The sequence below is a fragment of the Mauremys reevesii genome, linkage group 3, assembly GCF_016161935.1.
Source record: "Mauremys reevesii isolate NIE-2019 linkage group 3, ASM1616193v1, whole genome shotgun sequence".
Lineage (NCBI taxonomy): Eukaryota > Metazoa > Chordata > Testudines > Geoemydidae > Mauremys > Mauremys reevesii.
The window spans coordinates 174,466,025-174,478,656 of NC_052625.1; the positions used below are offsets into that span (position 1 = coordinate 174,466,025).

General features: G+C 40.4%; 1 protein-coding gene across 3 annotated transcripts in view; it reads left to right on the forward strand.

Moving 5' to 3' along the window:
• Window positions 1–12,632, forward strand: part of DCDC2C (doublecortin domain containing 2C) — a 113,644-nt gene that overhangs the window by 34,586 nt on the left and 66,426 nt on the right. For all 3 annotated transcript variants that reach the window (XM_039530972.1, XM_039530973.1, XM_039530971.1), the window contains exon 5: window positions 359–496. In XM_039530972.1, the coding sequence (XP_039386906.1) occupies window positions 359–496 (138 nt within the window). The remainder of the gene's footprint in view (window positions 1–358; window positions 497–12,632) is intronic.

Sequence of the window (12,632 nt, forward strand, 5' to 3'; positions counted from 1 at the left end):
GCAAGCTTAATGTCACAACAACCCCACGAGGTTGCTGAAGGGTCCAAAACATGTCACCAGCTGCTGCTACTGTAAGTGTCTATATCTTTTGAACATTCTCCAGCACTATGTAGGCGCTCCCAAATATATAAAATATCTCATTCTTATTTAATAAATATTTAATTTGCTTCCTAAGGCTTTGCAATAAAATGTTGAATTGTCCTCCCGTATTAAAATAGTAACTTAATTTATGTGTATAATTCCTCTGTTCTCTGGAATCACAGCTGTGTGGAGCATTGAAAAAACCTTGAAATTTGCACTGCATTATACTCTATTCATTGTTATTTCATAATCTTTATTTCAATTTCTTTTGCTTAAGGCTGTACACATTGGATGGTCATGCTGTACGTAACTCAGATGGCTTAGAAGACAATCATTATTATGTTGCAGCAGGCAAAGAGAAGTTTAAATCTTTGCCATACTGGCGTTCTTCCATAGTTTCACCAGAAGTTCAGCGGTAAGCTCTTTCTTAATGTAATCTTAATTTGGAGGGCTTGATTATGCAAGATGCTGAGGACTTTGACAGTGAACCAGCAAAGAATGTAAGCATGTGCTTAATTTTAAGCATATGAGTTGTCCCATAGGATTTCAGAGTTTGGCTAGTTCAGAGTCAGAGTGCTCAGTGGGATTAAAGTCCATTGTTACCATTTCTGACAGATCGTTTTTTACATTTTCTGAATTCAATGCATTGTTTCATATTTCTTAGTTTGACTGTTGTACCAGTAACATTCATTTCACTGACAACGAGGAGTCCGGTGGCACCTTAAAGACCAATGGATTTATGTGGGCATAAGTTTTTGTGGGTAAAAAACCCACTTCTTCCATGCATCTGAAGAAGTGGGGTTTTTTACCCATGAAAGTTTATGCCCAAATAAATCTGATCTGTTAGTCTTTAAGGTGCCACCAGACTCCTCGTTGTTTTTGTGGATGCAGACTAACACGGCTACCCCTCTGATACTTGGATTCATTTCACTGAAGTGTTTCAGTCCTTGTCAGTGTTTTTTTGTTTTTGTTTTTAAATATTGAAGGCAAATGGTGACCTGATCTTGTTAATATTCTTAATGACTGCTGTCATTGCTAGTTTGTAGATTATCTAACGTATAATAGTAAAGGCAGGGCATGTGCTGTCTTTGGGAAACTGAGACATGTTTCTGCATAACCAGCCTTATCCAGCTTCACCATTAAAATATCGGCCATTTCTATACCGGCATATATTGGCATTTATTTCTGCAACAAATGTTTGCCAAAGAGTTTCAGTATGTGATACTTTTAAAACACCCTTTCATAGTGCATATTGCTGTTGAGATGTTTTCTCTGAATTTCTTAAATTCTGTGTATTTTAAATCACAGCCTTAGCACTGCATTCACACACACACATAAATATATATTACATTGCATTTTCTTATTATTTAAACACAGTTATCATTCATATCTAAGATGTATTTTCAATTACTGTTCCAGAGTTATATTGCTGGATCTTTTACTTTTTTAAAATAAAAGCTAAAAGTATAATTTTATTGAATTTAATTATTAAATTGTTTTCTTTCTTGGAATTTCTACTAACTGCTTTCTAGACTGTAGAAGATGTCAGTTAAAGGGCACCGACAAAGGCATTGCTGAACAGTGACTAGTTGTCATGTCTTTCAGGAATTGCTGAGTTAAGCAGTTTCTGTAAAGTGTCTCTATGGGATGTGTGTTGTTGACTGCTCTGAACTGATTGCTATATTGAAAATACAGTTGAAGTATCAGGCAATATTTGTGGGTTTTCTAGTGATCTTTGCTAAAGCTATTTTTCTGTCAAGTTTTTTAATGGTCATTATTATCAAGAGAAGAAAAATATCCATCATTTTCTCTTGTATATTGGAACTGGATGCATGGTTCAGACTGTTCAGCTTATTCATATGTGGTACATTATGGCTTCTGCTTTTTTGTTTTTGTTGTCCTTCCAACTTCATTTTTATTTTCATACTTCACAAAAATACTACAGGCATTATTTTGAAATGACTAATTAATTGGCCGAATGCATGGATTCTCACTTTTTTCTGTAAATTGCCTGTTGTATATAAAGTGCTTCACATCGGTTTGATATTAGAAACTTGATATTTCCAGTGGGCTTGTTCTTATCAAGCTTTCTTTTATTAGTTTTTGAACTAATGTCATGAATGTTGGAACCTAGATCCATTAGGAGTATGTTGGTTTACACATATCTTTTGGCAGTTTTGTAATTTTGAAATATACAAGGGTGTAATAATTTTTTACAGTAAAATGCAAAATTAGAGCTCTAAATATTAGCTTCCCCAAAAACCCTAATGCTGAAATTCAGCCCTGGTGGAGATAGATAGCTCAAGGTTCTCCACTTTGCAGAATTCACCTTGGGGAGCACTCACCCATGAGGGTCTCCACGCTGGTCAGATGTGGTAGATTCTCTTTGTAGCGATGGTCCCTGACTATAAAAATATATTTGGTTGATTGGTCACTGAAATATAAATTAGGTGGTGGACCTCTGCATTTTGAGTCTGTCAACTTATATCTTTCTTTCAGACCTTAAATTGGATACACAAGAGAAGTTTCAGCTTCCGTTTCAGTCTATTGCTCTTGCTTTTTTGGGAATCGTTCAAGACTCCATTAAGTCAGCAGCCTTCCTCCTATTTCTGGGAAGTTGCTTATCCAGCATTCAGATTTCTTTCAAATGACTGTGTTGTATTAGAATGTTAGAGCTCATAACAGGGTTAATCCTAATAGATTTGGCCTGTGTACAGTATGCACACATTTCATTAGTTTATGCCCACATCGTTTTTCTTCTTCCAGGAGAAATTGCTTGATCAAGACTATTCATCTCTTTCCAGCTGTAGTGAAATCAGTTAAGTGGTGGGTTCAGCTAATTAAAGACATGGTAGGATTCCACTATATCAACATTTCTCTAAGGTGATGGGCAGTTCCAATACTACAAATCATTTGCTTGGTATCATTTGCTTGGTACTTTATTGCCAGTGCTGTGATACAGAGTGATAAACACAGTAAACAACTTTGATCATCTCATCATTCATAAGCGGTTATAGTTGAAATGTAAATGATAGATGATCTGGCATCTGCCGTTCTGGAAATTCTGGTGACAATCTCTGAATCCTCCCACCTGTTTATATAAATATTGTACCTGAGTTATCGTAGTCTTAATCTGTGAATCCAGTTCATCTTGAACTGTAAGAAGTCTTTATAGAAAGTGGTCAGTGTTTTGAATTTCACCTGAAATTGAATTGGCAAACAGCACAGAATATGGAGCACAGAGATACTGTGGCTATCAGAATGGGGGCTGGAATATACTCCTTTATCAAAGGCTGCTGAATGATTTTGAAGAGTAGACCCACACAGACATTACAGTGGCCTAACCTCGATGTGACAATTTCATAGATAATTGTAGCAAGGACTGCATCTGTGATGAAAGGATGCAATCCATTGTCCAGCTAAAGAAGAAATTACCAATTTCTGGTAACCCAATGTTATCAGGAGCAGAAATTACACCACTAAAATCCTGAGATTGCAAACCACTTTAAAAATTTGTAGGCAGAGGCCCTCATTTTCAGGTATTGCAGCAATCTCTGCCAACTCCACTTCTCTCTGCCAAAACCCCCTTATCTCATCTGAACTGACTCTAGTTTCACCAAGGTTCTTATCTCAGCCAGATACTGAGAACACAGGGAAACAGGAGTACTTGTGGCACCTTAGAGACTAAGACATTTATTTCAGCATAAGCTTTCATGGGCTACAGCCCACTTCATTGGATGCATAGACTGGAACATACAGCAAGAAGATGTTTATACATACAGAGAACACGAAAAGGTGGAAGTAGCCATATCAACTGTAAGAGGCCAATCAATTGAGATGAGCTATCATTAGCCAAAGAAAAAAAACTTTTGAACGGATAATCAAGATGACCCATAGAAGGTGTGAGGATACTTAACACAGGGAAACAGTCATATTCAGGGCTGATATAACTCAGCTCTAAGCATCCTTTACATCAGCATATTCATAACACTGTAAACCATAATGCCTTGCAGTCTCCCCCAGTTGCTTTAAATATACATTGAGTAAAAAGGGTCACAACAAGATTTTCAAACTGTGTGAGACTTCACAAGTGATAACACTCATGGAGGATCTGCCAAACTCAGACCGCTGGGCTTTCTCCAAAAGGAATGTGTAATCACTTTAATAGCTCTGTCCACTCATTCCCAAATGTGAGTTCTCTTGAAGCCAAGAAATTCCTTATCTATAAAGCCTCTTCTCTTAAGCATACACTTGCTTGGATGGGTGGTATCTGGTAGATTGCTTCTTGTTTCTTTATGTGTATTGGATTTCATTGACAAGTCTGGGTTGAAGACTAATCCAACAAAACTCACCTAGAATTGCTTGCAATTGATCTTGTAACTATTGAAGTTCTCCCTGTGAATCATAAGTCAAGGCACTTTCTAAAAGGCCTTCGACATATTTATCTGCCAGTTTGGCTTCTCTGCATGATTTGGATCTAATTTAGACTTGAACAAGTTAGAGGATCCTCCCTCTGAGCTTATTAATGATTGTCATTTGCATTTCATATTCTTTAGTTGAGGCAATTACATTGACTAGATGGGGAAGTGAGCTTCAAGCCCTCATAGGCCTTTTTGGTTTTTCTGAAGGACAAGGTAGGTTGTAAGGGCCCATACAAAGCCTGTTGATATCAATGGGAGTCTTATTTTTATATGAACCAATTTTCCCCTCCTCTAGTGTTCATTCCCCAATCTAATCTTTCCAGTGTGAAGTTGTTTATCATAAGATTGGTGTCAAATGAGCTCTTTGCTGCTACACTGACAATTTGAGGGACTTTTACCAATCCCCTCATCTCCTTTTGACTTATATTGGGTTAAAGCGAGGGAAACTCGTTTTCAAGCAACATTTGTCAGAGTGGATAGTTGAAACTTGAATGTACTTCCATACACCTTGATTTAGCCCAGATGCCTGTTCTTAAAGGTCAGTGAACTTATTTTACTGGAATGCTTCTTGTGCAGTCTGTATTATCAGATACCTATAGCTGAGTTCCATGTGGTGGAGTTCTTACCACACACTTATTCAGTATATTAACTTGATATATTTCCTGAATAGATACTTTTTTAGAAGACTTATTCTTTGTTTAATAAAGAACTGTTTCTTCTGATAGCTTTGACCCTTCCTGGGGGTACCCAGAGCTGTGAGGCATCTCGCTACCACCGGTGCCTGCCAGGGGTCAGCTCCCCAACTCCACTGGCCATGGGCAACACAAGCACACCCCTATAGGTCTATGCAGGCCCCAATGTCTCTTTGCATGTTAGCAATAGGCACACTCCAACCTCTAAGCATCTCCCTGGAATATCCAGTCCCTGATCCACTGGACATTCACAGTAGTCACAGATTTGCTGCTCCCAAAGAACCAAGACGCCCCAGCTTATCAGTTCCACCTTAGATCACCGCTCTGCTTAACAGACAGCGCTTAGATAGGGTTATAATGAAAACAAATATAAGTTTATTTAACAAAGGCTGGAGATTCTAGTATTAGCAAATAGAAGTATTGGAAACAAATGTTTACATATAAAATATAATCATAACATACATTCCAGACCCTAGACTTATTTAACTAGATACTTTTATGTCTTGCAGAACAATGCTCACCCAAAGTCCTAGCAGAATTTTACAGCCAGGCTGGGCTGTGATCCCACTTTCATGAGGCAAACACACATTTTCAGCTTGCTTCCTGGGTGGTGATGTCCCTTCTCCTTTTCTGAAATGCCGTTACAGACTATTGTCTTTTACCCCAGGAGGTCCCCTTTTCAGAAACTTATCTTGGGGTTCCTTTGTTTCTGTAAATTCTCAGGTCTGCACCTGGCTCAGATAGGAAACATAGCCTGTCTCCATGGATGTCTTTTGTTCTATATGCTGATTAAGTTAGCTCTGAGGTTCACCTCGCCTCAGGTCACAAGCTTTGCTTCAACCGTTTTGAAACCTAATATTTTATATTTTACATATTTCTTGAACTATTTCCTATACAAACTTCTTGTAACAATTATGATGACCAGTGGGCTGCTAGCTTTTGGCAGAGACCTCACATGCCACACTTTGGTGAACTAATATACATGTATTTGACCTTGTAAAACTGTATGCACCCCCCTGTGCCCTCTGTCAGTTGGCACCAGGAGGTCCCTGGGTCATAACAGTATTTGTGGCTCTTTGATAAATTCTTTGCATAGATATTCTATTTGTGATGTGTGCACCATTGGTGCATAAACTGGACCTTTTTGGAAAGCATTGCCCACTGGTATTGGATGTGCACCCTACTTATGCCCTTTTCTTCCCCCCTGAAAAGATAATTTCCTTTCACTAAATCAAGAATCGAGTATAAGATTGAAATAACAGGGACAGCAGGTAGCATAGATCTATGTAAGCAGGCAATCTTTCCCAATCCCCCACAATTTAACTTGGTAAGTAACCATTCTTGTTCTTCAACAATTCCCCACTATAATTGATTTAAAAACAATCCCCAGACCCAAAGGAGGTGGGTCTGAGGAGCCTTACTTGAATAGATTGCAAGAGTGCTATCCCAGACCGAACATCTTAGCCTCAAGGGTAGTCCAATGCTTCATGAAGGTGTAGGGTGACCAGATGAGAGGAAGAAGATATCGGGACACATGGGGGTGGAGGGTTCTGCAAGTGAAGCAGGAAAAAAAAAAAAGGCTGAGTGCTGCGGGCGGAGCGAAATATCGGGACAAATTGCATCTCGACCAAAGATCAGTTGGGACGTGGGACAAACACCTAAATATCGGGATGGTCCCACTTTTATCGGGATGTCTGGTCACCCTATGAAGGTGTGAGCCTTTTATATCTCAACAAAGAGGGCATTTCTGAGACATGCAGTGGAGGCTCCTTAAACCTGGTGTAATATGCCTTAGCACCTGTTGGTACTGGAATACAAGAGAATATGCAGAACCTAATCCACTTGGACAATCTCTGAGTGGAAATTGACTGCCCTCTGTTATTATCTCCTGTATTACAAACAAACTAGGTGTTTTGTGGAATTACTTGGTTTTGTTTGGATAGTAGCTAGAAAGTGTAGCCTACCCTCTCCTAGTAGAGAGGGCCTTGGAAGAAACTACTGGAAAATTGATTGGGACACAGACATCACCTTTCACATGAATGTGGAGTATGAGGGAAGGACCAGGTTATCATTATAAAACTGAATATGGCAGGTCTCTCATTAGGGCCTACATATTGCAAACTCTCCACAAATGCAATCTTAATTGAGAGAATGCAAGGCCTATTATGGCAATTGCTCAGCGAGTGGTTCCATTAATTTGGCAAGCACCACATTTACTTATATCCGAGAAAGGAGGCAACACTTGAAATTAGACCTTTTAAAAATAACTTAATGTGAGATGAAAGAAGACAGAAGAATTCTATAGTGGTTTTTGACTTGTGAAATCTCTTCTAAATGCATGAACTGTGGGAGAGACCAGATTATTTTAAAGTGAAGAGATAGTCCAGATTAAAGAAAATGAAAGACTGGTGAGGATGAGATACTTTTTGTTTTGCCCAGATGAAGAACCACTTGAATTTTGCAGAGCAGAAGATTTTCTGGACTCTCACAGAGCCATCACAGTCCAAGTTGCTCAGCCAGCTGGCATCTTTGTTCTCAGACTTGGACTGAGGTGTAGAATCTGATCCTGTTCTTGGGATAAAAGTTCTGGCAGGTTGGGCAGAAGTACTGGAGTTTATGCTGCCTGGACCAGCATGTTGAACCACCAAAATTCATAGGCCCGTTCTAACCCTGTGAGTAGTAGCATCTGTATTCTGTCTTGTCTGATCTTCCTCAGCATTTTTGGATGAGAGAAATAAAAGGAAACACATTGAAAAAAAACATCTGGTCCAAGAGGAATCCATCTATTGGAGACCAGGATTATTTACAGCAGGATTAGTTGCACTTGATATTGTGTTCTTTGGCAACCAGGCTTTCTGGAGTGTTCTCCAGATTGGGAGAAGAATGTTGATGAATGACTCTTTGTATTCACCCACGAAAGCTCATGCTGCAAAACGTCTGTTAGTCTATAAGGTGCCACAGGATTCTTTCTCTTTTTTGCTTTTCCAGACAGACACGGCACGGCTACCCTCTTGACTCTTTGAGAATTACTCTTACTGTGCATTGTATTTCCAGCTGAGATTTTCCATTAGGATTTTTACTTTTACTGGAAGACAGAGGCCTGTAGTTGTGATATGGTGATGAACATAAATTCCAAAATACCAAGGTTTTACCACATTGATGTCTTGATGGGGGCAATTTTGCAATTTATGCAGAGAGCAACGCACTTTTGCAAAATGGTTGTACATGTACATTTTGCAAAATTGCTGTGCATCTTTGCATAATGTTGTGATTGCCTTCACATTTACTGGAATCAAATCTGGTCTTTGTGGTTTGCTTGTTGTTGGTCTTTATATCTTGGTTGTAATCTCCATCATTAGTTGTAATCTCCCTCATTAGAGATTTTAAAGAGCAGGTTAGACAAACACTTGTCAGGGATGGTGTAGATAATACTTAGTCCTGCCATGAGTGCAGGGGACTGGACTAGATGACCTCTCAAGGTCCCTTCCAGTGCTATGATTCTATTTTTAATTAGGTGTGATCAGTTCTTTCATTGCTTGCTAGCACTTTCATTTGTAAGGCATGGTTTTTGCTAATTCTGCAAATATCTTTTGTCTGCAAAGTCAAATCCATTTCTCTCAATAACCTTGCTTTTGTCCCTGCCTGCAGGTATATGGGATCTTGGGGAGCAATTACCACACAGATGGGGTGCCAATTAATTTCTTTATTAAAGGAAAAAGGAAGTGGTGGGAATTTAACAATGAAATACGATGGGATGGGGTGTATAGGGTGTTTACAATAGACAATGATGGGGGGGGGTTCTTATTGAACAGTGTAGGGAGTTCTAACAGTGGGGTACAGTAAGTGGGGTTCAGCACAATGGGATACAGTACAGTCAATAAGCAACTCAACTTTATATAGGAACAACTTTAGATACAGTGTGGAATGCAAAATGTATCCAAAAGAAATGCAAAGTAAAATGGTAGCTTCAATGCAATACAAAGTATATCAGAAAAGTGGAGGCAACCAATGGGGTGTTATAACCACAAGTAAACTGTGAATCACAGTGCAATGATACAATATGGGTGATAAGTGAAATTATGCAATGTAACAGTATAAAAGAAAATTAATGACTTAATTTGTGAGGCTGTGATAGCAGATAATCTGCAAGAGTGTACCTAAAGGCTGGGTCAAGAAACAGGAGTGGGGAGGGGAGGGAATGATCAGTGGCAACTGATGAGAGGAGAGTGCAGCTGGAAGCAGTGAGAGACTCTGAAGCCCTGCGGGGTGAAGCCCAGAGCAGTCCTCAGGAGCCTGCGGGCTGGACGTACGGGAGACAAGAGCAGCTGGAGCGCACTTAAGGGGAGTCTGGGAGCAGCAAGAGGGGAAGGCGCTGAACGTGCAAGCGATGGGAAGGCACGTGGAGAATGGGGGAGACGGCTGAGGGAAGAAACAGGTTGCAGCAGCGGAGAGCACTTCAGGGAAGCTGCGGAGCAGCGGGGTGAAGACAAACGGAGCAGTGTGATGGTGATCTTCGGTAGGGGAGGGGCAGCGGAGAAGCGGATACAGGGGATACAGGGAGAGGCAGCAGAGAAGTGTAAAGAAGGGCTAGAGGGAGGTTTAAGCAACGAGCGGACACCCCCTCCCAAAAAAAGGAAAGAAGCGGCAAAGGGTTTGGGAAGTTACACGGGGGAGAAGCAGCAAGGGGTTTGGGAAGTTCGGAGGGTGATGCAGATGCGGGGGAAAAAGCAGCAAAGGGTTACAACAGGGAGACACGGAGAAGTACACAGAGGGGGAGATTGGAGCGGGGGAAAAACAGATACGGGAAAGTTCAGGGAGAGATCGGGACAGCGGGAAGACGAATTCAAACAGCAGAAACCCTTATCTGTCATCTAACTTAATTAAACTTATATAAAATGACAAGCAGCTTATACAAAGTAACAAAACAGGTACAGAATACAACCAGGCAATGGCTTTTTAAAAAATCTATCTTAACCAAGGACTAGGGAAAACAACAAATATCACAATTCTAAGCAAAACTATAACAAGCAACTATATGGAGCAACAAAACAGCAAACTATAGCAAGGTAGGTGAAACTTACAAGCGCTACAATCTTAGCAAACTATGACTTATTAGACTAAAAAGCAAAACCTATGGTGCACCTTATGCTATGGGGAAGTTACAGAGGGCAGAGTGGTATGTGCCCAGGATACAGCTCCCAAGGCAGCCCCCAAGGAAGCCAAGGGATGGTGGCTGCAGCAGTGGATACGGCTGAAAACAGTGAGCCCCGAAGGAAAGCCCACTGGAGCAGAGCTTAGCGGCGGCACAAACTTGTCACAGACCAAGATTTAGCTTGAGTCTATGTGCTGGGGAAACAGAGCCAGCAGCTAAAATAATAAAATAAAAGTATAGAAAGTTTCACAGAGGGATTCTTACCAGTCCCCAAGGCAGCAGCAAAGGCAGAAGCAGCAACAACATCAGAAGAAGCAAGGAGGGCTCGGTATGGTCTTGATAATCAGGAGATCTCTCAGGCAGCAATTTGTTCTTCGTGGGGGAGGGGGGGGGTTAAAAACAGGGGTACGCTCAAAAATAAAACAAGAGCGGAGAAAGGACCCCCCAGAACTCCTGGCTGATCATACCAGGCAGCAATGCAGGAACCTTTCTGATATTTGTTTCAAAATGCCTGTTTTTTAAAGACAAACTCAGGCAGTTTCCCGCCAGTAATCCTGATAGGCTCCCTCTGTCACAGGGGAGGAGACACAGGGAAAAACTGCAGGTGAGCACAGAGACGTGCCTGGGCAGAGTCCTGGACAATAGGTGTGAGTTCACACCTCAGGACTCAAAAGCACATGAGGCCTATGACTCATGCCCAGGATCTCAAAAACACATTAGGTCTTGCAGCTCTGGACATTGCCTACCCTACACAAAGCCCAGGTTTAACAAGGTGATAACAGGACCAACCCTTTGAACAGGGCAGTGGTCCCACTTAGCACGCAGCACAAGTGGCCATCCCCTTGAGAAGGGCAATGGCTCTTGGTAAACGACTTAACAGCCAGGGAGGGGCGGCCACAGGAGGAGAACAAAAACAAAATGGAGTAAGGGGACAGCTGTAAGAAACAAAATGGAATAGGGGGAAAGCTGTAACAGACCGCTTTGACCTGGTTATTGGTTACATTGCAAATAATGTAGTCTTTAATTAGTGCATCTGTTAACTGTTCAAATTCATATGGACTGACGTGTCCAGTGAAAAGTATATGTATTTGTTTCATCTTGGTATCTCTTAATATATCTCCAGAAGCAATTTATGGTGCCATAGTAATATTCTGTGGTGCTATGGCACAATGAATGGCTCCCTGAAGCCTTTCAAAGAACCATGTGGAAAATATAAGCACTAATACAATGAACACAAATACCTGCACTATAAATACTGGACCTCTGAAACATCCTTATTTTTTTTATATTTGAATAACTGTAGATTATATTGTAATTTAAATAGTTTGTAGTTTTGTTGAAAACTTTGATTTAAAAATATTTTTGTAAAGCTAATTTTGCAAATAGTATGTAGATAATCCGTATATTTTTAAAATTTGCAATGCTGTTAGGTTTTAAGGAATTTTGACATTTTATATTTCTGAGTATTGTTAAAACTGTCTGCCTCAGGTACTTCAAGTACCTGAAGAAGAACTCTGTGTAACCTCAAAAGCTTGTCACTTTCACCAACAGAAGTTGGTCCAGTAAAATATATTACCTCGTTCACCTTGTCTCTCATGTACTTAAAGCAATCTTTTTTGGAACTTGTTGAATCTGCTGTCCAGTTCAAAAGAATCTATGAAGAGAATTCACATTATTATTGTGCGTTGAGAGGGACTGGATGATTCAGGGGGATTTACACTGTGATACAGAACCTTTCACCTATAGGTAGTCAGTTCAATTTAGATCAGAGTGGTAGTGACTAAAAGCTGTCACCATTTGAAGATCTTTTGAGGGACCAAAGTAAAGGGAGTTGAAGTTCTACCTGTAGTTCCTAGTGGCCAGGTGTATACTTCACAGTAATCCCAAATGCACTAACAGAAATCCATTTCAGCCTTGGAAATTGAATGCTTTCACCTTCAAGTCAGGGTTTGAACCATATTGAGGAAAATTGTGCCATCAGTTTTTGGGCAAAATTCTTCTTTACTGGTTTCTGTGTGGACTTCTGCTCAAAAAATGATGGCATGGTATGGCCCATGAGCATGGAGCTGTATGGGATTTTTCCCTGATGCTTATGATTCTGTGGCTGGACTGACTTTACAGTCATCAGCTACACTACAAGTTGTGATGACATGGACTCGGGGTTGCCAGTGAAGATTAAAATTCACTATGTTCTATGCCAAAAACCACATGACCCTATAACTTACAAAATGAGACCTTGATTTTGCAAACAGATTAACTGATGCAGACCCTCAGGCCCGCACTGAG